Source organism: Mixophyes fleayi, chromosome 2, assembly GCF_038048845.1.
Source record: "Mixophyes fleayi isolate aMixFle1 chromosome 2, aMixFle1.hap1, whole genome shotgun sequence".
In the NCBI taxonomy this organism is placed as follows: Eukaryota; Metazoa; Chordata; class Amphibia; order Anura; family Limnodynastidae; genus Mixophyes; species Mixophyes fleayi.
Window position 1 is genome coordinate 78,674,582 of NC_134403.1, and position 27,693 is coordinate 78,702,274.

General features: G+C 42.1%; 1 protein-coding gene across 1 annotated transcript in view; it reads right to left on the reverse strand.

The window, feature by feature from the left end:
• LOC142139831 (glycoprotein-N-acetylgalactosamine 3-beta-galactosyltransferase 1-like) overlaps positions 1–26,846 on the reverse strand; it is a gene marked incomplete at its 5' end in the record, with an annotated part of 41,574 nt that extends 14,728 nt beyond the window's left edge. The window contains one exon of the mRNA XM_075197700.1: positions 26,187–26,846. Within this exon, the coding sequence (XP_075053801.1) occupies positions 26,187–26,846 (660 nt within the window). The remainder of the gene's footprint in view (positions 1–26,186) is intronic.
• Between the last annotated feature and the right edge of the window lie 847 nt (positions 26,847–27,693).

A 27,693-nucleotide genomic window follows, 5' to 3' on the forward strand; every position in this document is an offset into this window, starting at 1 on the left:
AGTGCCCCGGCTCGCCACAATAAATACATAATTTGTTTAGGTGTCTCCTATTCCGTTCCTTGGATATTAAACGGGCCCTCCTGATCTGCATAGGCTCCTCTGGAGTTGGAGAGGCTGACTGGGGGTGAGGAGCAGGCTTGAAGGATGAACAGTGAGAGTGTTTTTTCTCTGCCGACCTTTCACGGAAACGGAGATCCACTTTATTGCAAAGAGACATTATAGCATCCAGAGTAGTGGGAAGTTCATGGGATGCCAACATATCTTCAACCTGGTCCGAGAGACCTTCCCAAAACGCCGCTACAAGCAATATGAGATTAATGCTCAATAATACTTTTGTGTTTGAACTTGTCATTCAGAGTTAAATCATGGGAACAATAGGGTGGGGGAAGTTTCCCCTCACCCTTTGTAAGGATCAAATGAACTGACCTATAACTTGCAAGGAACTGGAATATCATTAACCCTGGACCAGTGAAGACCTCACTAAGTCTTATCTGTACAAGTATATACAAGCATGCTGGATTTTGTTCCATCTCTTTGATTCTGGCAATATGAGAGCATGGCTGCATTCATTGAACCTGGGGGAACCCTATAAGGAACATGTAATGTGTTTTGTGTTTTATACTTTCCTGCTTTTAATGTAACATCTTTAATATGTATCATGTATCGGCTATATTGTGCTGTATTTTACTTGTTTATGAAACTGCTAAACCTTTTCTTGCTTTTTGCTAAATAAATTGCTTGTGCTTTGGAACACATAAATCACTTAGACAATGCTGATTGGAAAATGATGAAATTACTTTAATAATATCTATATAAATATATCTATATATCTATATCTATATATATATATATATATATATATATATATATATATATATATATATATATATATATTGTGGCAAAAGCCCGCTACTGCAGAAGCACATGCGAACAACTTCTTCCTTTTTACGTAGTTTTATTGTCAGGATGGTAAATGTTTTGACACCGTACAGATTTCACAGCATTTCTTGGAGACCCTAAACGCTAGCTAGACATAGCTCAGCTCTCTCAAGACCTGCCAGCTTCCCCAGCGTTGATCTCCTTGAACAAATGGCACAAACAAGCTTTTACACATGTTACTCCTCCCCCAGCCTTAGCTTGATGGACAGGTGACACACCCACCTTCTCTTTAAAAGAAAACACCCATCAGTGGCTCTGTTTGCACAGACACACCCTGTCTGTTTGCTGAGAGGAAATCATGTAAGTTAACAAACGTTAAACTACACATACATTTTTACCTGGTTTAATCTCCACCTAGGTGCATAACGGTGCCAATGTTTTATTCTGTTTGTATACTTTCTCTGCCTCTTGTCAGAAAAATGCCTCCCTTTGTTACAATATATATATATTTTAGATTTTTCTGTATTGTAAGACATAGGGTGAGATTCAATTAGATGCCTCGCAACAGCGATTTTTACTGTAATTGTCTGCAGTGTTCGCGTGCCACTTTGCCGACAATTTAATCTCCCTCATATTGTTACTTTATATATAAATTAGTTTGGAGTTATGTCATTTCTCTCATCATTATTGAATTTATGTTTAAGGGTATTTGATCTCCTTTTCATTTTTTTTGTGTTTTTGTCTTTGTATGGAGTTGCAGAGCCCCTGGAGACAGTCATTTCTCTTACACAATTGTTTTATTATCAGACCATTTCCAATCATCTAGATATCTGTGATTATTTTTATCACACATATTTTGCTTGTTATATAACTATATAGTATATGATCTGTGCTGTGTTCAATAATTATTTTCCATATTTCATGTACCTATACATTTTCCAAATGGTCCCAACATTCCAGGATCCATACAAGAATCAAGTACCAGGTTGTGAAAGCTGCAATAACAGGTAGGTGAGACCCATGTATATAACCACGGAATGTATATAAATTTGCAATGTATAAATAACACAGCCCAACAAAATTGGTTTGCTGATTTCAAAAATGAAAGTCGTTTTTTTCTTATAGGCTCTAGTTAGAGATAATGGATACCCTCAATTCGGAAGGAACCTAGCCATAAGAAGTGCATATGGGAGTCTACTAGAAGATTCTAGAAGGTGAGAAACACAAAAATTCTATGTGTTCACTCCGCAATCATTCTAGAATATCCCCCCTCCATATATAAGTGATCGGTCATCCAACAAGCAGTAAGTTGACAGTTGGCTTTTTAGTCGTTGTGTTTTTGTTGTTTTTCGTCCATGTAATATGTTTGTATACATGTAAATAGTGTAAATAAGTCAAGTTGTATACATAGTGGTTGTAGTGACAAATTGTATATACATAGTGTTTGAAGTAAGAGTAAAGTCAATTGGTTGACATTGAAAATATAATTCTCCCACCATTTAATATCCAGCTGGGACTAATGAAACAATTTGTTAAGGCCTTGGACAAAGATGGTGATTGCTTCAAATACATTTGTAGGTCATTCCCTGGACTAAATATGGAAAAACTAATAGTTGGAATATTTGATGGTCCTCAAATTCATAAACTTATCAAGGATTCTAATTTCACAAAATGTATGAATGATGTTCTGCCTGGTGCAGTTATGTCAAGAACTACTTGGGTAACCACAAAGCAGACAATTATGAAGAACAAACTTTCAAAATTTGGATACTAATTTGAGCATAAAGGTACAATTTCTCCATAGCCACTTACACAGATTTCTGGATAATCTTGGTGTTTTTAGTGAGGAATAATGAGAGAGGTACCATCAACATATAACGTTGACTATTGCTGGAGCCTCCAACGGGATTGCCCCGATAACCCACATAAAAGAAAATCATTCATACAATGTTTTACTATGCATTCATTGTAATTATCTGAATCAGATTACTATATATATATATCAGTGAAGTGTACGAAATATGTAAAACAGACAGTTCAGGTGGGCCAATATTTGGTCTTTCCACACAAGTAAGAATGTATTACTGACATTGATGCAGATTTAGTTGCCAGAAACATCTATCTTAACAAGACAATGCAATTGAAAGTCCACATTCTGAGAAATTAACAGGACAAAAATTGGAACTGGCAAAGAATACATGTATAGATGGAGATATGGTGGATGATGATTTACATTATGTGATTAGAGAACTGAATAGACTGTTTTTTTTTAATTGCATCAGAAAAGCAGATGCAGCAATGCAAGCGTTACAAAATGCTTCATTAACAAGAGAGTGGACACAAGACCTCAACTACGAATATCGGCAGTAGTAGACACTTAAAAGATGATGAGAGGTCACAATGTTAAATGGTTCAAATCAAGAATGCATTGTCCATGGGAACCCACCCATATGTTGAAAAGGACATGCACATAGTCTAATAAATCAAGCACTTCAGCGACAGGGACTGCCGCTTTGTGGCTTGAGTGCTTGGCTGCTCTTTTTTTTTGGCCCTCACAAAAGCCAACATTTTGGTTGTTGAACTGGAGAATATATAGGGATGTTAACAAATGAATCATGGGATTTTTGGATAACAGTGGTCACTGATGTCTAAGTCGTATAATTGGATGAACGAAAGTATATTGGTTGATATTGTTTTATTGGTCGATTGCACTCAGTATGCCACGCTACACATGGCATATTGCGATCGCGCTGTAAAATACGCACGTACACACTCGCATTACAACATTTAGTTATTTATGTAATTCATATTCATATTGGTTCCGTTACACAGTCATTTATGAGCAGATAGTATTTAGTTTATTATTAGTTTATATAATATGATTATATGTACACTTCAGTGTTATTTAAGTTTCAGGTTATAAGAAAGGTGTAATGTCTAGTATCATATTAAACCCCTTTTCACTAGCTGCTGTCCGGTGCATTTGGCGAAGAGATCGCACATTGCATACTCTAGTTATTGATGTTAGGGAATAAACCTTTAATATGATACTGACCATAAAATGCTAATAGACTAATTGTAACTGGAGAGTCAGGCGGGAAAAACAGAGCTCATCCCCTGGAGAGATGACCCCCACCTTTAGATTCCTTAGATTGAACCAGCCTATGACCTGTTTACCCTGGACCCATCTGATGTCTGGACCTATAGAAGCAAGCCACGTCATCTCTATTGTTCACTCTGTAACACTGACTGTATATATAATCATAGCTGCACCCCCACTAGCCTCAGTCTACTCTGAACACAGTATTCAAGGGTGAATTACTGTTCACTGGTGCCCGTGGTTAGCGCAGCGGTATGTATGTATCTTTTGATATTGGCTGTACTGTACTGTATCTTAATATAATAATGTATTGAATTGTTAACTATTTACATCTGCTAAAATAAATCACTTTGTGCGTTGGAAACACAATCAAATCGCTTATGCAATGCTTATTTGAAAACGATAGAATTACTTTAATCCTGATCATCTTCCTCAATGGTGACAAATGATAATGTTATCATCACCCTCGTCATCATCCTCAAAGATGTTTACATCAATTACATTTTCATTTTTAAAAAAGGAAAGTACACCAAGTAGGTAACTGTCAGCAGCAATACTTTGGCCAAAATTGGTGAAAATTTGGACAGCTATGAAGAGATCATTAGAAAATAGACTGTACATGACTGTTAATGCTATAATTAATAATATAGGATAATATAGATTCCTAGGTGAGTCACTGGGACAGATATGTATTCCCCATGTGTACCTAAGACATGTACCAAGGAGGTGCAATAACGCACCTCCACTATCAAATGCACACTCCGGCAGTATGCGTTCCAGCTTGTATAGCAAGTGTTTTATTTCCATATTTTCCTGGAAATTACGAGTTGCCACGTTTTGAGATCCAATTTTGTCATGAAGAATCGAGTCATGTTTTGTATCCACTTGGAACCCCAAATCTCGGATCTGTTGGATTTCTATGAATATGAACCGCTCATGTCAAGTAGGGAAAGAAACTTAAACTAATGAACTTAATAAAAATACAATGCTATTTTAAGCTGGAGACTATTGGCATGATGCAACAATATACATTTAACACATTACTTTAAAATTTCCACAATACAGAGGCCTGAAAACATACATTAAATCAAATAGTACACTTTTCTCAATTGGCATGCTTAAATAAGATACCTATTTTTCTATATTTATATAACCAACTTAATATTAGATTTGCGACAGCATGAGAAAATTCATATAAAACTACATTTAAACTTACATTTTTACAGAAAAATCTACAATTGAAATAGCTATTTCAGGACAAAAGATTACCTTAAATGTCCCAGAATTCATTTTAGCAACTTTCAACTAATGGACAAGCCTTCAGCTCTTCAACAAATAAAACAATTTCTTACCATTTTCCTTATCCCACTCTCTTGTTGATATGCTAAGTATGGCCATAGCAGAAAGATTGAAGAATCCTTTAGAAGCCCCCATCTTGTTGAGTTAATTTCCAGAATAAATCAATATTGTACAGCCCAATTGTAGATTTTGCAATAAAAATAGATTTACTTCATTTTTAAATCTTAAGTTACATAGTTACCATACAGCCTGCAGACCAGGATTCTTAGCAGAGTGCCTGCACTCAGTTGACTGCAGGTCAATTTAAAAACTTTTACAATGGTGGGTGTTTACAAAATTATGTCATCACAGAGGTCAATGGCTTACAATGAATAAGGATTACCTTCACGGATCTACTTTCTCAGAAGAGATATTTGCACAAGATATAGTTCCTAGCCTTTTCACAGTATTATACCAGCAATTCCTCAAATTAATAATATGTATTATAACAATAATATATAATAATATTGCAAATCAGGTTGCTGACAATAAATGTAATTATTATTATATATACATCTTCAACAAGGGGCAGCACGGTGGCTAAGTGATTAGCACTTCTGCCTCACAGCACTAGAGTCAGGAGTTCAATTCCCAACCATGGGCCTGATTCATTAGTGATCTTATCTTGTGCAAAATTTAAGATGTTTATTTTTAAGAAGAAACGGGGAGATAAGAGTGAAGTTAAGATGGATTTTTATCTTAACTTAAGAAATTCTTCACTTACGCGGTGGATTTAGCTTCTTATCTCCCTTTTCTGAGCATGCACAGAGTGGATTTGCTTAAGATAAGCAAAAAACGACAGATAAGATCGCTAATGAATCAGGCCCCATGGTCTTATCTGTCTGGAGTTTGTATGTTCTCCCTGTGTTTGCGTGTGTTTCCTCCAGGTGCTCCGTTTTCTTCCCACACTCCAAAAACATACTAGTAGGTTAATCGGCTGCTATCAAATTGACCCTAGTCTCTATGTCTGTGTATGTGTGTTAGACTGTAAGCTCCAATGGGCAGGGACTGATGTGAATGAGTTCTCTGTACAGTGCTGCGGGATTAGTGGTGCTATATAAATAAATGGTGATGATGATGATGATGATATACATCTTCCAAAATCACAAGACTACCCAGAAAGAGAATGAAACAGATTTCAGTAACAATTCCAAGCGGTTTCTGAGAGAAGGCTTTTTCTGAGGCCCAGCACACAACGAGAATAACATATCCAGTTTACAGAGCAGTTATACTAATAATGTCCACTCAGAGTCCTGGAATTCAATATATTTATAACAATCAAATAATATGAATACAGCAATGATGACACAGTATCACTGAACATAGAGGGTATTGAATAGACGAATGTGATTCCGTCTTGTAAATGTAAAATGCGCTTTTGCCTACTGTGCGTGCGCAATAGGCAAATGTACGTCTTAGTCTGCTTCACACTTACAGAGATGGTACGGGGGATGTAGTGGGCATGCAGGCGTAGACATAGTACAGTAAGGACGTGTTAATTTTAAATACTATGTAGAGGGGGATGTAGCCGCAGCTTGCCTCTCTAAGGATATAATTTGCATCAGCTTCCCTCTTAGTAATGACCATCGGCATGAATCTTGTTAGTCTATAAAAAATAAAGCAATAATAATAAAAAAAATTGTCTACCCACGCCAAAAGTTCAACCATCGCTTTTTTGCCAATCTAGGCTGTTACTTGCAAAATCAAGAAGATGAAAAACATTGCATCCCCCCCAAAATTGCAAGGGTCAGCACTAGGCGTTGCCAGCCCAGGCCAGTGGCACTATAGAAGGGAAACCTGCAGCGTGGGATCCCTGCCACAGTTTCAAACTAAAGCTGGGTACAAACCTATGCCATCTTACTTTAGATGCAATAACTGTAACAATTTCACCAATGATTTAAAGTGCTGATTCATGTGTACCCACTTTTTCTTCTGAGTAGAGATGGGCGGGCTCGGTTCCCTGAGATCCGAATCCATCCGAATATCGCCTTTCCGAGTACCGAGCCGAGCAGGCTCAATACTCTCCCGCCCATTCGGAATCGAAATCGAGGCAAAACGTCAATGTGACGTATTCGTATTTCTGAGCTTGGTTCTCACGAGATTTGAAAAGCATAAATATCAGCCTCCACAGCAATCCATCGCCATTTGACAGAGGGAGAGAGCAGGGTTAGATCACAGGCTCTATTAGCGCAGGGACAGAGCAATATTTGTATACATTATTGTTTAAAATCTATTCTATACAATGCTATTATCATTAATACCAATTCTATTAGCAATTGTTAGAGCAGGAAGAGAGGAGGATAGAGGAGGCTTCTTTTTTTTTTTTTTTTTTTTCATTTTTTTGCACTACAAGTGCTTTGGGGTCTCCCATATTCCCCAGTGGTTTAGACTAATTTTTCTGTCTGTCAAAAGTGATATTTGTCAGCTGTATTTCTAAAAATGTTTTGCACTACAAGTGCTTTGGGATGTTCCATATTCCCCAGTGTGAAACACTAATTTTTCTGGCTGTCAAAAGTGATATTTGTCAGCAGTATTTCTAAAACATTTTTGCACTACAATTGCTTTGGGGTGTCCCATATTCCACAGTGTGAAACATAAATTTTTCTGGCTGTCAAAAGTGATATTTGTCAGAAGTATTTCTACTATTTATTGGCACTACAAGTGCTTTGGGGTGTCCCATATTCCCCAGTGTGAAACATTAATTTTTCTGGCTGTCAAAAGTGATATTTGTCAGAAGTATTTCTACTATTTATTGGCACTACAAGTGCTTTGGGGTGTCCCATATTCTGCAGTGTGAACCAATAATTTTTCTGGCTGTCCAAAAAAGTCATATTTGTCAGCAGTATCTGTCTAATACAAATTTTGGAACTACAAGTGCTTTGGGCTTATTAAAATGGATTCAAAGCAGTCCACATATGAGCAGAATCAGCAACCTGGTTCTGTCACCAGTCCTGATGGTAGTGTTCCCAGTACGTCATCTGGGAAAGGCGATGTAAAAGTACATAGTCTTTTTAAATCAGGGAAAAAAACACACACCAAATTTTTTTTTACTGTGTTGAAGCGAAAAAGAAGTGTACATGAGCAAAACTTAAGTGCCAAAAAAAAAAAAATTGCCAACATGCCATTCTACAAACCCAGTGGCAAAGAAAGAATGAGGCCTTCGCCTTTCTCTATTAGTGGCAGATCAAAAAATGTTACCGAGCCTTCTTGTACGGTCACTCCTGACCAAGCAAGACCAAGTAATTTGGAGTCTTAAAGGAGTGCACAACTACTGTTGCGCGTCAAAGCCGTGCTGCAGGAAAACAGTAAGGCATTAGAGGATAATGTATGCTCTGAATCAGAAATGACAACAATCCCTGTGGAGAGTCCATCCACCAGTGGTATGTCTAATCATGAGCATTCTGTTAGTGTACCCATAAAGAGGGACCCTTTCAGCAGTTCTGCTGATGTGTGCCTGAACAGCCCGAAATGTAGCCGGTGATACACAAATTGAGGATGCCACTTTGGAATTAGAAGAGGATGAGGAGGAGATTTGTGTAGGCGACGAGGGCGCTAATGAGGATGTTGATGAGGATGAGGTTGTTTGTGTAAGTCCTGCATCAGTGGCAGCAGTTCTGGCACATGACAAGAAAAAGGCCATTGTCATAAAACAAAAAAATCCACTTCTTATGTGTGGAATTATTTCTACCCAAATCCAGACAACAATTGTATAGCCATTTGTATGTCAAGCCACAGTCAGTCGAGGGAGGGACCTTAACCATCTTGGAACCTCATCTATGTTATGCCATTTAACGAGAGTTCCTGGCAAAGTGTTGGGAAAAGCTGAAAGTTTTTCCAAAAATATTACAAGCACTCCATCATCAGCTAGGACCCTCCGGTCACCGACATCCCGACGGCTACAAAACACACCCGCAACACCATCCTCATCAATATCTTCAGTAGCGCTCTGAGTTAGCCCTGCATCCCACTTGTTAAGGTTGAATGATTCCTGCACTATAATTGTTTCCTCTGAAGAAAGCGTTAGTCCCACTGCTGCTGCTGTTGCTGCTGCTGGGGGTGAATCGTCAGCTCAGAAGAAGGCCAAGAAAAAGAGCAGTCCTACATTTCAACAATTAACTATGAAACAATCATTTGCTAGAGGAAGCAAATATGACAGCAGTCACCCAGTCACCAAGCGAATCACAGATGCCATGGCTGCCATGTTAGTGTTAGATCTGTGTCCAATATCCACAATAAACGGCAGGCCACTCTTTGTATCACTGGCTTTACTAACAGGCATACAGCTGACAATTTGTTATGCAAACTAAGAGATGTGATTGATACATGGCTTATACCACTTGGACTCTCCCCAGGATATGTCATTTCTGATAAGGCCAGCAATATAGTGCGAGCATTACAGCTGGGTGAATTCCATTGAGTAGGTTGTGTGTTGGAGAGCTCCTGCAAAGCCAAATTAGCTTCCGTTTTATCCAGCAAGGGTGGAGGATCCTGGGGGAGGCAAGAAGGAAAGCCCCCCAGGCTCCCAGGCCTAGTGCCTCCAGAAGGCCCAGCTTAGATCCAGGGTCTGGAGTGGGTTCCACTCCCAGTCAGCCTACTTCCAACTTGGCTGGGAGTGTGGAATGCCCTAGCCTTATGAAACAAGCAGATCCCCAGGCAGAATTTCCCTGCATGCAGGGATCCCGTGCGGCCAATCTGTGACAAAATTTCCGCTATGCACCGTGTCCCCAGTAAATCAACTGGAGGACAGTGGGTCAGAAGTACCTGTGCACATTAACATGGTAGCTTCAGCCAAGGCCAGACTGAACAAGGACTTACCTGCCCCAGTGATGAAACAACTGGGGGAGGATGGCTCCAGGGCACCTGTGAAGAGCAACAGAGAAGCCTTGACTAGACTCGTGCCGGGAGATGTGAACTTAGCCTCAGTGACGGTACAACTGGAGACAAACGTGGCATGTGTGCCAGTGATACCAAACAAGGCACCCCCGGCAGATATGGGTGAGTCCCTAATGGAGACACAACTGGGGGCCAACAAAGAAAGTATGACCATAGAAGACAGTAAAATGGGTTAGAAGCCCCAAAAGGAGGCAGCAGTTTCTGTGGTTAGCGGTTAGGTGGCTGGTATAGGAGAGGCGGATGTTGACCCAGGAGAAGTCAGCTTACCTGACTCTGATGAAGGGGAGACGGAGGAACCTGCCATAAAGGCACAGCTGGAGAGGCTGTCTTTGGAAATTCCAAAATTGAAAAGACAAATCGCGGCATTGAAGAAGAAAAGTAACGGTGCGTTTAGTACAGAACGCGCTGTTATGCGCCTAGAAATTGAGGAGTTGAACTTTATCCTCCTAGATAAGGTAGAATCGATGCAGCTACTTACGATAAAGCTACAGGAGATTGAGCAAGTGACCTGTTCGGGAATGGAGGTTTCTGCTAACATTGACAGCTCTGAGCGCTTGCCGGCAAACTTTCCCACAGCCCGGTCTAACAGCGTACCTGATAATCACCTGTATAACAACATAAGGCAGCAGGAGGGGAAGCCTCCGGTGAGGATGCCCGTGGGGGCTGCAGGTGATGCGGGGGGGACGCCGGTCAAGCTGCGATTCCCGTGGTGGACTCAGAGTCTCCATCTCCCGCGACTTCTCTGGGCTACGACTCCTCTTTTCTAGTTAGCATGATTAGGGAGGCTGATCTGGTAGATGGGCATATTCGCCATTTCCCGGACCACACGGGGTTCACTTACTTTAGAGGTAGTTGTAGGTCTAGGATAGATAGGTTTTTTGTTAAAGAGATCTCAAAAACCTTGGCTCCGGAGCTGAGGCCAGTAGAGTTCTCTGATCATGTTTACCTCTCTATGTCCTTGAATGCCTCGGTGACTCTTCGGAAGGGTAGGGGCCTCTGGCACCTGAACTCTAACCTCCTTGATGAGAATGTGATAAGACAGTCCTTTAGGGACTTCTTTGAATCCCAGGAAACTCTCTTGGAGGCAGGTTGGAGTAGGTCCGAATGGTGGGAGATACTGAAGAAGAGGACCCAAAGCTTTTTCCATGGCCTAGTAGCTAGAAATAACTTGTTAAAAGTAAGTACCTACATGGCACTAAGAAGAAAACTTGGATTCTTGATTTCTGGCCAGGGGGATAGTGGGGAGATCCCCCGGGTGAAGGCTCAGATGAGAGAGATACAATATGACCGGTATGCTTCCTTGATTCTGGAGAGGGACTATAGGAAGTACCATTCGCCCCGACCCCTTCCAGAGCTGTAGGAACTCCGTAGATATTAAGGAGGTGAGAGGCTTGCGTGATGCTGAGGGTGTCCTTAGGGGGGATAAGGAGGGCACCCTTGGTGTCGTGCGGTCTTTCTACTCCGATCTCTTATCGGAGAAGTCACTTGTCAGAGAGAAGATGGACCGTTTTTTGAGGGAAACTCCTGGCCTTGGAAATTTTAGCGGCCTGCTTGAGTCCTTGGGCGATGAAATAACGGTGGACGAGGTCAGGATGGCGATAGATGGTTTATCTATCAAGAAAGCCCCAGGCCCAGATGGCCTTACATCTGAGTTCTTTAAAATCTTTAGGGACATCCTGGCCCCGCGTCTCGTGGAGGTCTTTAATGAGTGGGTCCATCCTTTGAGGTCAGCTCTGGAGTAAGACAGGGTTGTCCCCTGAGCCCCCTCCTGTATGTGTTTGCCATAGATCCCTTCATCAGAAGGGTTTGTGGCAGCTCGTTGGGAGGAGTGCTGTTGGGTCCGGAGAGTCTTTTGAAGGTAGTGGCCTACGCTGACGATGTTACTGTTGTCTTGTCGAGTTCCGCAGAAGCAGAGAAGGTAACAACTCTGGTCTGCGGGTATTCTGAGGCCAGTGGCTCGTTAGTAAACCAGGAAAAGAGTAAAGTTTTCTGGATGGGGGAGGAGGGTTGTGAATTCAACCTTCCAGACAGTCTTCCCCGGGCTAGTGAGAAGATCAAAATTTAAGGGATTCATTTCGGCCCCGGCAATTATGCCAAGCAAAATTGGGAGTTAAGGCTGGAGGAAGCTTCCCTGAAGGTAGAGAGCTGGAAGAGGTGGAAACACTCTCTCCGGGAAAGGGTGGACCTGGTTAAGACCTTCCTGATCCCGGTATTCCTGTATATCAGCTATGTGTGCCTCTTGCCAGAGTCTTTATGGTCTAGGGTATATGCAGTTTTTTTCCACTTACTCTGGGGGAATAGGCTGAACCTGGTCAAGCGGGCTATGACCTACCGACTGAGGAAGGATGGTGGCCTGGGTATGATTAATCCAGTGCTCTTCTTTATGTCAACTTTTCTGAAGTTACACCTGAGTAGTCTCCTAGTTGAGACCCCTCCTCAGTGGGTGGTGGGCTTCAGGGTATGGGTGGATCCCTTCCTCAGTGCATGGTATGGGGGGGGGCATTGTGAAAAGTTTCAGGGTCTGACATGGGTCTCCCGACCTACGTTTCCTTAAGATTGAAGGTGACAAGGCGTTTGGGCCTAGGGGTGGGGGAAGGCGGGAGCTCTTCTAGAAGGGAGCTGGAGAAGAGAGTCCTGCACTCCCACTTCTGGGTTCCGTTGTCACTGAGGGACTGCCCAGGTAATGTAAGTTCTGTGGGGCTTTCCCTTATTAATTCAGGGAGAATCCCGTTGAAGCTTCAGGACATTGCCTGGCTCTTTTTTCACGGGAGACTTTACGTGAGAGGGAACCTCAAGTACAGAAATGCTGATGATCGTGGTTGCCCACGGGAGGAATGTCTGGGGGTGGAGGAGACTATGGACCATTTCTTGCTTCAGTGTCCCTTTAACGTAAAGGTTTAAAAAAGAGTTTCCTGGTCGCTGGGGATCCCCTTCCTTTCGGGGCTTAGTTAACTTGAATAGGTTTACGGGGCATTCAAGGCCAGGTGGAGGGTTTTTAATTTCTGCACCCTTTTTTTGGTCAGTCTAGTGGTCAGATATTTCACGTGGAATGCACGGTGTCAAGTGTCCATCAGGCATAAAATCCTTCCCTGTGAAGAAGTGATGGGTAACATTCTCCACGAGGTGTGGAAACTGAAGGGTATGGAGAGACATCGGATGTCCAATGCCAACTGTCTCAGGCTGTGGCGGGGCCTGAGACCTCCTTAAGTCTGGCGCTTTCTTTTCTAAATTGCTTTTCTTGCTGTCCTTTCACTCCCCTAGATTTTGAAAGCTAAGTATATTTTCAAGTATGGCTTACATGCACCCACAGCTTGTTTCTTTGTGGTTGTGTTTGTGTTAGTAAGTTGAAATACGTTTGGAAATTAGTTTCGGTTTAGTGGTGGCACCCTCTAGTTTTATGTGTTTTATCTTTTTGTATATTTATATTTAGGTTGATGGACTTTCCTGTGAGCAAATAGCCCCCCTTTCTTTGGTCTTTGAGATTAAACCTGATATTTTAAGAGAAGAAGGTGCCACCCTTGTAGAGTTTTTGTAATAATGTGTTGCAAGATCAATCAATAAAAATATTTCCATCACATTCACTGTTTTGCTCACACCATCAATTTGGTGGTGCAAAGCTTCCTACCAAATAACCGTGAGGTGCAGGAGATGCTTTCGGTGGCCTGCAAAATTTCAGGCCATTTCAGGCATTCTGCCACAACATGTAGGAGATTGCAGCAGCTCCAAGAGCAGTTTAACTTGCCCTGCCACCAACTTAAGCAAGAGGTGGTAACTAGGTGGAATTCCACCCTGTACATGCTTCAGAGGATGGAGGAACAGCGCAAAGCCATCCAAGAGTATTGCACAAGCCATGACATTGGGAATGGAGGGGAATCCTTTCAGTGCTGTGCAAGGTGCTGAAACCATTTAAAGTTGTGACATTTGAAGTGAGAGCAGATTCTGCTAGTTTGAGCCAAGTCATTCCTTTAATTAGCCTATTGGAAAAGCAGCTTGAGAAACTGAAGGAAGAGATGAAAGCAAGCAATTCCACAAAGTATTTTGGCCTTGTAGATCAATGATCCTCGAGTTATTAAGATCTTGAACTCGGATCAGTACGTTTTGGCCACTGTGCTTGATCCAAGGTTTAAGACCTACATTAAGTCTTTGCTTCAAAATGAACGAGGTGTGAACTTTTGCAAGGAGCTATTGCTCAGTAAGTTGTCCGCTGAACTGGGCCTTGGCTTGACAACATGTCCTCCTTCAGTTTTTAAAGCAGCTGATGCTCGTAAAACATGAAATTTTCAAAAAAGAAGCAGGGAAGATGCAGAGAGCAGACCAGAACAGTTTAACATCTGGGCTGGTTTGAAGGAGTTTTCAATAAAATGTGTGACCTTGCCCATAACTCCCTCAAATATGAGTATTAACATGCAAAGGATGGTGGAGGATTTTTTTCAAGAGTTAATTGATATGGAAATGTCAGACAGTCCCTTTCCTTGCTGGGAAAAAAAGCAGGCCATTTGGAAACCCATGTACAAACTTGTTTTGCAATACCTAAGCTGCCCACCCTCCAGTGTGTACTCTGAACGAGTGTTCAGCACAGCCGGGAACTTAGTCAGTGACCGCCATAGAAGGTTACTTCCCAAAAATGTGGAGAAAATTATGTTTTTAAAAATGAACTACATCTTCCACGAGGGAGGCCTTCACTCTCAAAGACATCCAAGCACTGACTGTTCTCTAATGGCAGATTCAAGCGGCGATGAATTGATAGTCTGTGATGATGACGTACACACTGATGAGGGTGAGGATGATGCTGAAGATGATGACGATAACATCTTTATAAAACTTTCTATGTAAGTGTAGGGGCAATCTACCCCCAAAGAGGAAAGGGACTTGGAGCATTTCTATATCACGTACCGTCTTAAAAGGCTGCTGTTTGGGCAATTTCTCATTAAGAGTACGGTGTCATACACAGACTGACCCCAAACTGGCTTTGTCCATTTCAATTAATATTGTGCAGTCTATAACGGCTGAATTTTTGAGTATTTTGTAGAAGTGGAGGGGGGCCCAGAGAGACAGAAACCAAACTGCCTTTGTCCATTTCTATTAAGGGTGTGCACCGGCCACTTTTGGTGTTTTGGGTTCTGATTAGCTTGAGGTTTTGGGTTCTGATTTGTTTTGCCAAAACACCCCACGAAAGGTTTTGGTTCTGATTTTGGGTTTTGGGTTCTGATTTTTTTTTAAAAAAGCATAAAAAGTGCTAAAATACATATTTCGGTTTTTTTTCACTCCTACACTATTATTAACCTCAATAACACCTCACACCTCACAATATTGTCTAAGCAAAGCGACACAAGTGGGCGGCACAAACACGTGGGCCATCGTAGGTGGCTGTGTAGGCTTGAATGGCTTTTTTGCTGCTCCTCCATCCTCTGCAGCATATAGAGGGTGGAGTTCAAGCACGTCACTACCTCTTGTTTTAGTTGATGGTAGGGCAGGTTCATGCTTTTTTGATGTAGCAGGAACAGTGAACGTAGTGAATATCTGATACTATTATTTCTGCACTGCAGGAACAGTGAACGTAGTGAATATCTGATACTATTATTTCTGCACTGCAGGAACAGTGAACGTAGTTTAATATCTGATACTAATATTTCTGGACTTCCTATTGAAGTGGAATCTGGACGGGATTTGGTACTGGGGACACAATACCTCCATCAACCGTCTAAATTCCACTGCACAGAAGGCGGACTCCGGACGCACGTCTAACACCAACATAGCTGTTACGGCCGCAGTTATCCGCTTTGCCATAGGATGACTATATAGGAGTGACACTGCAGTGGCAGACAGGATGGCAGTTTGAAAAACTAGGCCCCAAAGAGCACATAATGCCAAAAAAAGAGTTGCAAGATGGAATTGTCCTTGGGCCCTCCCACCCACCCTGATGTTGTTGAAATAGGACATGCGCACTTTAACAAACCAATCATTTCAGCGACAGGGCCTACAAAACTGTGGCTGAAATGTTTGGTTTGTTTGGACCCCCACAAAACGAGCTGGAAAAGAAAAAAAAAGAGGTGCAAGATGGAATTGTCCTTGGGCCCTCCCACCCACCCTTATGTTGTTGAATTATGACATGCACACTTTAACAAACCAATCATTTCAGCGACAGGGCCTACCAAACTACTGTGGCTGAAATGATTGGTTTGTTTGGGCCCCCACACAAAAAAAGCTGTTCATCTCTCCCTGTACAAACTAAACTGGCTCTACTGAGGCAAGATGTCGTCCTCATCCTCATCCTCTGATTCCTCGCCCCCTTCAATGTGTACTTCCTCATCCTCACACATTATCAATTCGTCCCCGCTGGACTCCACAACCACAAGTCCCTCTTTAGTCTCTGGAGGGCAGTGCTGTTCTTGATTGAGGAATTGATAATTCATTTTTATGAACATCATTTTTTCAACGTTTTGCGGAAGCAACCTCCTTCGCCGCTCACTGACCAGGTTCCCTGCTGCACTAAAAACTCTTTCCGAGTACACACTGGAGGGAGGAAAACTCAGGTAAAATATAGCCAGTTTGTACAGGGGCTTCCAAACTGGCTTTTTTCCTGCCAGTTAAAATAAGGACTGTCTGACATGTCTACTTGGATGGTGTCAGCAAAATAATCCTCCACCATTTATTCAATTGTGACAGCATCCAATGCAGCGACAGTAGACATGTCTGCAATGGTTGGCAGGTCCTTCAGTCCGGACCAGATGTTCTCAGCATCCCCGCCAGTGGGTCTTTTAGGAAAACTGAGCTTTTTCCTCGCAGCCACAGGTGTTGAAGAAAATTAAGGAGGAGCTGTTGGCATGTAGCGGTCCTCTTCAGAGGACAATCTCCTGACCAGCAGGTCTTTGCACCGCTGTAGACTTTTGTCCGCCGGAAACAGAGACACAACATACGCTTTAAACCGAGGATCCAGCATGGTGGCCAGAATGTATTCCTCTTATTTTAAAAGAGTGACCACCCTCGGATCCTGGCAAAGCGTATTAAGGCTACATCCACAAGAGCTACATGCTTGGTGGAATCGCAATGCTTTAACAGCTCCTCCCTCACTTTCTCCAGCTGCTTCTGCAACAGCCTGATCAGGGGAATCACCTGACTCAAGCTGGCAGTGTCGGAACTGACTTCTTGTGTGGCAAGTTCAAATGGCTGGAGAACCTTGCACAACACGTAAATCAGTCTCCAATGCGCTTGACTAAGGCGCATCCCCACTCCTTTTCCTATGTCGTAGGTGGCTGTGTAGGCTTGAATGGCCTTTTGCTGCTCCTCCATCCTCTGCAGCATATAGAGGATGGAGTTCCAGCATGTCACAACCTCTTGTTTGAGGGGATGGCAGGGCAGGTTCAGCCTTTTTTGATGTTGCTCGAGTCTGCGGTAGGCACTGGCAGAATGCCGAAAGTGTCCAACAATTTTGCGGGCCACCGCAAGCATCTCCTGCACACCCCTGTCACTCTTCAGGTAATGCTGCACCACCAAATTAACGGTGTGCAAAACATGGGACGTGCTGGAAATTGCCCATATGTAATGCCCGCACAATGTTACTGGCGTTGTCTGACACCACAAATCCCCAGGAGAATCTAAGTGGGGTAAGCCACTGCGAGATTATTTCCCTCAGTTTCTCTAAGAGGTTATCAGCGTTGTGCCTCTTATTAAAACCGGTGATACACAACGTTGTTTGCCTTGGAACGAGCAGCAGTTGTGGAGATTGCTGCTACTGATGCAGCTGATACTGTTGCTGCGGAAGGCGATGCATCTACCCAGTGGGCTGTCAGTCATATAGTCCTTCGTTTGCCCTGAACCACTTGTCCACATGTCCGTGGTTAAGTGGACAGTGGGTACAACCGCATTTTTCAGAGCACTGAGGACACTTTTTCGTACTTCTCTGTACATCCCGGGTATCGCTTGCTGAAGTGGAATCTAGACGGGATTTGGTACCGGGGACACAATACCTCCATCAACCGTCTAAATCCCACTCCACTGATAGCGGACACCGGATGCACGTCTAACACCAACATAGCTGTTACAGCCGCAGTTATCCGCTTTGCAATAGGGTGACTACTGTCGTACTTTGTGCTCATGGCAAACGACTGTTGGACGGTCAACTGTTTGGTGAAAGACGTAGCGTTCTTGCGACTTCCCTTCTTGCGACTACCAGCAGCAACAGCAGCAGCGGCAGTAGTAGGCGTACCGCTGCAGGATTCCTCGGATGAATCCCGGATTGAAGAGGACTCAGTCTGGCTGGTGACATGGCCTGCAGGACCAAATCTGATGGAGATTGTGGAGGAAGTTGATGAGGAGGGTGTTGGTGGTGTGTATTCAACAGGACCAAAGGATTTAGGTGTCCCTGGACTGCTGACGGTCCTAGCCACAGTTCCTGAACTAAACACAGAATTATGAAGGTTCTTCAAGTGACAAATAAAGGAGGATGTCCCTAGGTGGCCAAGATCCTTACCCCTGCTTATTTGAGTTTTACATAAGCTACATATGGCCATACATTTGTTGTCGTATTGGGATAAAAATAACTCCAGACAGAAGAGGTGGATTTTTCGGTCTTCTGACCAGGCATGACGATTGGCTTTTTCATCCCATGGACAACAACTGTTTCCCCCCCTGGTGCCTCATTTAAGATAACCCCATCAGCATCCTCCTCGTCAAGTTCCTCCTCAGCGCCAGCTACATCAATATCCTCCTCCCGGTGTACAACATTCACACCTTCATTAGCCAAATCTGTAACTGGACTGTGGGTGATCCTTCCAGCATATGCAGAGGGCGTGCTGCAAATGGAGAAGGAGCCACCTCTTCCCGTACAGTGATGGGAAGGTCAGGCTTCGCAACCACCAACACCCTTGGACTTGCCTTGGGGATTTGTGATGACATCTCTCTAGAAGGCAGAGTTGTTTGCTGTGTTGTTGATGACAGCTAAAGTCTCTTAAATTTTTTAGAGGGGTGGGGAGGAGGAGGGCTTAGATCCTTGGGTGAAGCTGAACCACTAGTCATGAACACGGGCCAGGGCCTAAGCCGTTCCTTGCCACTCCGTGTCATAAATAGCATATTGGCAAGTTTACGTTTCTCAGATGATTTGAATTTTCTTTTTTTACTAATTGTAGTGAACTTTGGCTTTTTGGATTTTACATGCCCTCTACTAGGAGATTGGGCATCGGGCTTGGCAGACGACGTTGATGGCATTTCATTGTCTATGTCATGACTAGTGGCAGCAGCTTCAGCATTAGGAGGAAGTGGGTCTTGATCTTTCCATACTTTATCCTCCAAATTTTTGTACTCCATTATATGCAGCACAAGAGAGCGTACCCCTAAACCACACACACTTTGGGACTGCAGAAACAGTGAACGTAGTAATATAGATTGCAGTTCCTATTTTTTGGGACTGCAGAAACAGTGAACATAGTAATATAGATTGCAGTTCCTATTTTTTGGACTGCAGAAATAGTGAACGTAGTAATATAGATTGCAGTTCCTATTTTTGGGACTGCAGAAACAGTGAACGTAGTAATATAGATTGCAGTTCCTATTTTTTGGACTGCAGAAACAGTGAACGTAGTAATATAGACTGCAGTTCCTATTCTTTGGGACTGCAGAAATAGTGACCGTAGTAATATAGATTGCAGTACCTATTTTTTGGACTGCAGAAACAGTGAACGTAGTAATATAGATTGCAGTTCCTATATTTTGGGACTGCAGAAACAGTGAACATAGTAATATAGATTGCAGTTCCTATTTTTTGGACTGCAGAAACAGTGAACGTAGTAATATAGATTGCAGTTCCTATTTTTTGGACTGCAGAAACAGTGAACGTAAAAATATAGATTGCAGTTCCTTTTTTTTGGGACTGCAGAAACAGTGAACGTAGTAATATAGATTGCAGTTCCTATTTTTTGGGACTGCTGAAACAGTGAACGTAGTAATATAGATTGCAGTACCTATTCTTTTGGACTGCAGAAACAGTGAAAGTAGTAATATAGATTGCAGTACCTATTTTTTGGGACTGCTGAAACAGTGAACGTAGTAATATAGATTGCAGTACCTATTTTTTGGGACTGCTGAAACAGTGAATGTAGTAATATAGATTGCAGTACTGCAAGAACAGTGAACGTAGGTAAATTTAGCAGTACTAATAATTCTGGACTGCAAAAACAGTGAACGTATGTATTACAGTACTAATATTTCAGGACTGCAATAATATATTGCTCTAGAATTTTTTTATACTTTTTAAATTATTTTTTAATATTTTTTTTTTAAAAAAATTGTATAATTTTTTTATTTTTTTATTTTTTTAGGAGTTTTTAATAATTATAAAATTACTATGGACTTAGCACAACAAAGCACAGGACTAAAGCACCACTGGACTCAACAGGACAGAGCACAGGACAAAAGCACCACTGGACTCAGCAAGGACAGAGCACTGGACACAAGCATAAAGCACCACTGGACTCAGCAAGGACAGAGCACTGGACACAAGCATAAAGCACCACTGGACTGATCACGCAGGAGCACCACTACCCAGCGCCGGTGCTAGGGTCCTTGGCGCCCTAGGCACAGTGTGAAAATCGCCCCCCCCTTTAAAAATCAGTGCCCCCCCTTTAAAAATCGCCGCTGCGCTTCCCTCCCCTCATCATCACGGCCTGTCACTGTCAGTGAGCGGAGGGGAGAAGACAGAGCAGAGAGGAGCAGCTTCATGCAGGTAAGATTCAATAGCCCCTTCCCTCCTCTCCTCCCCGTGGATTTCCGTCTTTTTTTAATTTTGAGGCGCCCTGCAGAGCCCGGCGCCCTAGGCAATTGCCTAACCTTGCCTAATGGGAGCGCCGGGCCTACCACTACCCTACAACCTCCCTCTTCCCTGATGTCAGCCGAAATGAAGATGGCGGCCGCAAGCTGAGAATTTTTGACATCCGAGTCTCGCGAGATCAGACGCGAGACTTGGATGTCATAGCCTCGTTTCTGATCTTTTTGCCGGGCGGAAGAACACGAACAGTGCTCGGATCCCGTCGGATCCGCACTGTTCGGGTGGGCTCGGATTAGCGGAATCCGAGCCCGCTCATCCTTAATTTCTATTAATATTGTACAGTCTATCACAGCTAAATTTTTGAGTATTTTCTACAAGTGGAGGGGGCCTATAGAGACAGAAACCAAACTGCCTTTGTTCATTTCAATTAATATTGTACAGTCTATAACGGCTGAATTTTTGAGTATTTTCTATAAGTGGAGGGGGGCCTAGAGAGATAGAAACCAAACTGCCTTTGTCCATTTCAATTTATATTGTACAGCCTATAACGGCTGAATTTTTGAGTATTTTCTACAAGTGGAGGAGGGCCTAGAGAGACAGAAATCAAACTGCCTTTGTCCATTTCTTTACATATTTAACTATAAGTGTAGGGTGTAATAAACATCCAAAGACGACGGCTGCATTGCCAATATGCATAGATGGAGAGGAAGACAATCTGGTTTGTGTGTAGAATTAATGAAGGCCTACCAGTAATTAAACAGTTTTTTTGATAATTTATTAGCTTTACAATTACATTACTTATCCAAGAAACAGGTGGAGCACTAAATTTGGTAATTTTATGCCCAAACAAAATAGCAAAACAAAACCAAAACCAAAACACGCAATGGCAGTTTGGCAAAACCAAAACCAAAACACGACGGTAATCCAGATCCAAAACCAAAACCCAGACACGGGGGTCAGTGAGCATCTCTACTTCTGAGGGACCTTATGTGATGAAAAGAAAATAAGATTGGCAAACTCTAATAGCTGCTAAGAAAAGTATGTAAAATATACTATTTCTTATGTTGACACATTTAATGCTTTCTTGTTATTACAATTATGTAATATGATGTAATTTAGTCATGATTACTAAAGCAATAACATGAACTATTCATGTGAACTTATATGCTATTATGTCGCATTTAGAGTGGAGTGAAATTTGGAAAACTGTAAAGTTGAATAATAGCCTCATTCTGTGTTTGGCTGCAAAATAGTTTTTTTGCATCATCAATTATTTTTATTGAAAATAACTTTTCAGCAATAGCGGTATAGAAAACAAACGGGAATAAGGAGAGGTAATAACAATTATCAATCAAAAGGGGTGGACATTTGCAACTGTAGATATGTACTAAAGCAACATTACATCTTAACTACTACATTCTGTGAATAGCAAAGAAATGTGACAATCAGGGTTTTTTGGCTGCAGAATTTCCCATGCTAATCTGGAGGATATACCACAGAGCAGGACGAATTGAAGCCGTTGTCGACCCAGCTTTGTAGAAAATACAGATAAAGGGGCTCATGCTGAGTTGGGCATACGCATTTTGAGATGTCTACACCTCAGGATATGAACATAATTAGACTATTTTTACATGCAGCATTTTAGAGTTTAGTACTTACTAACACATCTTATATTTATTATTCTTCAGTTTTAACAGTTCCAAATTAATAAAAGGCACAAATAAGACAAAGGACAAATCTGCCAAGATCACACCCCAGCAACCGAGCAGCAGTGTCGCCTGATGCCAGGGGTGACATGAAAGTATCACTCCTAAAACAGCGCTGGGGGCTCACTCCAGGGAAATCCTATGATTTGTCTCCTGGTTCTTATAGGGCAGGGATAGCAGAACCTTCCTGCTTGTGATGGTTTTCATGCTGCTGAACCACCTGCTGCTGAACCTGCTATTATATTTGTGCTGTTTGTGACCTCTCGCTTGTGATCTGTATTATTCTCTGACCACAACTTGTCCTGACCTCTGATTTTGCTACTGGACTCCTCTGATTGCTGGCCTTAGTATATCTAGGCTTGTAATTTTAATAATTTCTGCCAGATTCCAGACTGCATTCTGTATGCATTAGTGCGGTAGTCATATGGGAAGTTCTGTGTCGGCTATTAAATCTCATACCAACTCTCCAGTCTACTCATTGTATTCCTGTTATCTGCTATACCAGTCTACTGGATACCTTCACAGAGCCGGCACATATATAAGTTCCTACTAATGAGAGTAAAGTTCTTGGGGCAGCCAAGTACCAGTGAACATATAGTGCTTCTATAGGAAGGGTGACTGCTATAGGTGAAGATCTCACCTAGCTGGTTCTAGGAACTTATGTAGTGTCTGGCATCTGTCCTTACATTGACTGCCCAATTTTTCAACACATGCATATTTATATTCATCTCCCCATGTATTTTATGATTTGTAGTTTGTGATAGTAGCGCAACCACTCTTTTCATCTGAAGGTATGCTCCTTTACTGTAAGCAATGTTTGTTTGATTTTATGTACACATTGTGCAGCGCTGCAGTATATTTTCCTGCTCTATAAATAAGACATTACATTGGTGAGAAGGTGTAGGGAGTTTCCCCATCTGTTCCTACCTCTTGCTCTGGTTTCCCTCAATTTTGCTCAATTCTCGTTCTCCTCTATCTTTCCTTGTGGGGTTTAAAGTTTGAAAAGACCCCTACATACCATATAGGTTTACTAATCATTTTAATAGTTGAGATGACAGGTTTAGTGGTAGTGCTGTAGTACAAAGCAAAAATGTTAGAATAGGTGCCAGAATCTCGATGAAATCACACTACCTTATTTACTACTACAGCACTTCACTTTGTTGCAGGTAGAAAATAATGTAAGGTTTATATCAGAGCTGACACTTACCGGCCTTGTGGATTGTTCCTCTGCCATTCGATCTTTTTTCTCTCTCTCCCAAAACTGTGTCATTGTTACCCTCATATCACTTTCATTGCCCCCTCCATATCTCACTCATTGCCACCTCTCCCATTGCCCCCTCCATTTCCCTCCATTTCTCTCACTTTGTCTCCTCTATGTGTCTCTGCATTCTGCCCCCTCCATGACTCTCTCATTACCGCTCCTTACATGTCTCTCCCATTGCTGCCCCCTCCATGTCTCTTCCATTGCTGCACACCATGTCTTGTCCATTGCTGCCCATTCCATGTCTCTACCATTGCCCCCTTCATATCTCTACCATTTCAGTCACCTCCATGTCTCCCCCGTTGCAGCCACCTGCATGTCTCACCTATTGCTGTCAACTTCATGTCTTTACCATTTGCAACCACTTCCATATCTCTCCCATTGGAGCACCTTCCATGTCTCTCTCATTACAGCCCCCTTCATGTCTCTCCCATTGCAGCCCGCTATATGTCTCTCCTGTTGCAGCCCCCTCCGTAATAAATAATGTCAGGTTTATATTAGAGCTGGCAATTACTGGTCTTGTGCATTGTTCCTCTGCCTTTTGATTTTCTTTCTGTCTCTCCCATAACTGTGTCATTGTTACCCTTATATCTCACTCATTGCCTCCTCTCCCATTGCCCCCTCCATGCCTCTTACTTTGTCTACTCTATGTCTCTCTCATTGCTGTTCCCTCCATGTTTCTCTCATTGCTGCCCATCTTGTGCCTTTCCAATTGCTACCCACTCCATGTCTCTCCCATTGCTGCCCACTCCATGTCTCTCCCATTGCAACCCCCTCCACGTCTCTCCCGTGGCAGCACCCTCCATGTCTTTCCCATTGCAGCCTCCACAATGTCTCTTCCTCACTGCCCCCTCATTGCCCCATCCATGTCTCTTCCTCATTCCCCCCTCCACAGATTCCCTATAACTCTCATTGCACCCCGCTCACTACAGCTCTCATTGCAGCTACCTCCCAATGGTTCTGTTTATTGCCTCCTCCATATAGCTTTGCTTCATTGCATGTTACTTACCTTTAGTGATCACAGGCACCCTTCTGGCTGTTCAGACAGGAAGTGAATACACTTCCTATCTGAGAACTGGATTGTGGGGCTGCCTGACGTCTTCTTGGAATGCTCAGACAGCGGTCCGAAGAGTCTGTGAAATCCATTAGTTTATTGTATTGGAAAATACATGAGGAAAATAACTGGCTCCGGCAGTAGGCAATGGGGGGGTCCCTTCGAGAAAGGAAACCAGGTCAACAGAGTAGATTTATATATTCTATAATGTGGCAAAAAAATTACTTGACTCACCCCATGGTGGGGCTTTTAGTTAACCTAAGTTTACTAAACAGTGGTCCATGGACCTCAGAACTTTAAATATGTAAATCTAATAAGAAATGTCATCTAATAATAATGATAGATAATCTATATATACATTAAATATGTAAAAATCACACTCCAGTTCACAGCTGCATCTAAAAAAATAGTTTATATTTTGAAACATTTATATGTATATTTGTTTTACATATTTTTGTTATAGAAGGCTACTTCAATTACATTTTGTATTTGGAGTAAATACTCAAAAGGGGTTCAATTGCATTAAATTTGTCAGGAGTAAGTTCACAAAATAGTAATTTATTGACCTTTAGGAGTACCGTACTGACCGTTTCATCCTACAGACTTCAACACTGGATAGATAAAAAATGCCGCCTTCTACATTCAGAGGACTGACCATGCTGTTTTTACCTACCATGTAATGCAAAGTCAAATACCATAGTAGGCTGTGCAACCGTCCATGAGTTTAAGCTTTTCAGGTGAACAGGCAGCTGTGGCAATGGATATCTTCTGGTGATGCCCTTTAACCCTACATATATACACTAAAAGGACATATTTAAAGTTAATCTGTTATCTATACAAAGTATAAGCATCCATTGTATGGACTGAACCAGTTTGTAGCCGATCTATTTGCTGGGAACCAGTACCATAACTGAATCCCTACCTAAGTAATATTAATGTGGTACTGATTCCATGGGAAATGCTAGGCTATATTTTGTATTTGCCATGAATAGATTACGTTTTTATATTTGCATGCATGCAGTTTATCAGTTGATAACCTTTTGTAGAGGAGGCTCAGGTGTTTATAATGGGATAATGTGAAATGTGTCTATATGATATACTGTATGTTTTTACATTCTGTACCATAACCTGTTCAATTAACAGTAACAAAAATAAGTTAGAATGGTAATACCCAATAATAATGATGAATAACTTACCTCTATTATAGGATAAAAGCAGTAGCTATCATAAGAACTGCCAACATCTCCAGTAATATGAGATTCAGGTGTAAATGGGTGGAAGGTCTCTCTTTTTTCACTGTCCCTGGAATCACCAGGTATTACCCCCATCTTCTCCATACACCGACCCAGTTCCAGATCTTCCACAGATGATGTGTGAGTACAGACCCCTGTCCGAAATCCTTCTATAAAACGTTGCAAGGATTCCTTGTTCAGCACATAGCCAGCTCCTCCGCTCATGTAGCCCTGGTTAACAAAGGGTTTAAAGCGTTTGCCAAAGTAGACTGGCTCATATGGTGTATAATTAGAGAGCATCCACCGTAAATTGTCCACCACAACATAGGTGTCATCATCCGCCTTTAAGAACCAGTCAGCCTCATCAAAATGATGTTTATGTATATATTGGAATGCTCGGATGGTCTTCCAGTAGAGTTGATCTCTGCCTTCGGTGGTGTTTAGTCCAATAGTTGGGAGGCCCTCAGTGGATATGGAACTCATGAATAAAATCTTATTGCAGTGACGAGTCCAAGAGTTCTTCACATGAATGGCTTTAGACTCTAAGTGAACTGGTGCTGTCATGACCCAACATAGCACTCTTACTTTGCGCGAAAGCTCTTCACTCACACGTTTATCTGCAATTTTCAAAGACAGTAAATTATTATATGATCATTATCAACTTATTAGCGTTTCCCCAAATAATACACTTAGATTAATCAAAACATGTATTTTCTTCCCATTCAAAGGGATTGGGCATCTCCTGCCAAATCACTACAATTGGTCTTTGTCCAGGAAGCTTTCAGGGCACCCTGGCATCAGGGTGTAGCTGGCTGAAATGGGTATCCCAGAAATGGATTCAAGCGCTACATGGTCAGCTCACATGAGCTTAAACATTCATGTGACACCTTATTTGGTTGCATATATCCTGCTGCTGTTAAACATTACAGCCAAAAAGCAATAAAAATTGTGATCCACCACCTTTAAAGAAAAAGAAAAGTTATGTTGGGAGAAATTTGATTGTTATCTGCTTGCATTGTAAATTTGATGATGAAGCTGATTATAGCAATCCAATCAGGTTCATCGACAGCCTTACAATGGATGCAATGGACTTTTAAACCTCTCCAGGCTCTTAACCTTTTAGAAGCAACAAGTGCAGTGCAAGAGGTTGTGACGAAACACAACTTGTTAAACAAACTTCACTGATCAGCCACAGCCACTGGCAAATTACATGAATAACATTGCTTATCTCGTTACAATGGCACCTGTCCAGGAGCAGCAAGTGAACAGTAAGTTCTTGAAGTTGATGTGTTGGAAGCAGAAATAGTGAATAAGGAGCAAGCTTAAGGATCTGAGCGACTTTGACAAGGGCCAAATTGTGATGGCTAGACGACTAGTTCAGACCATCTCCAAAACAGCAGGTCTTATTGGGTGTTCCCAGTATGCAGTGGTTAGTACTAAGGGTGTGCACCGGCCACTTTTAGTGTTTTGT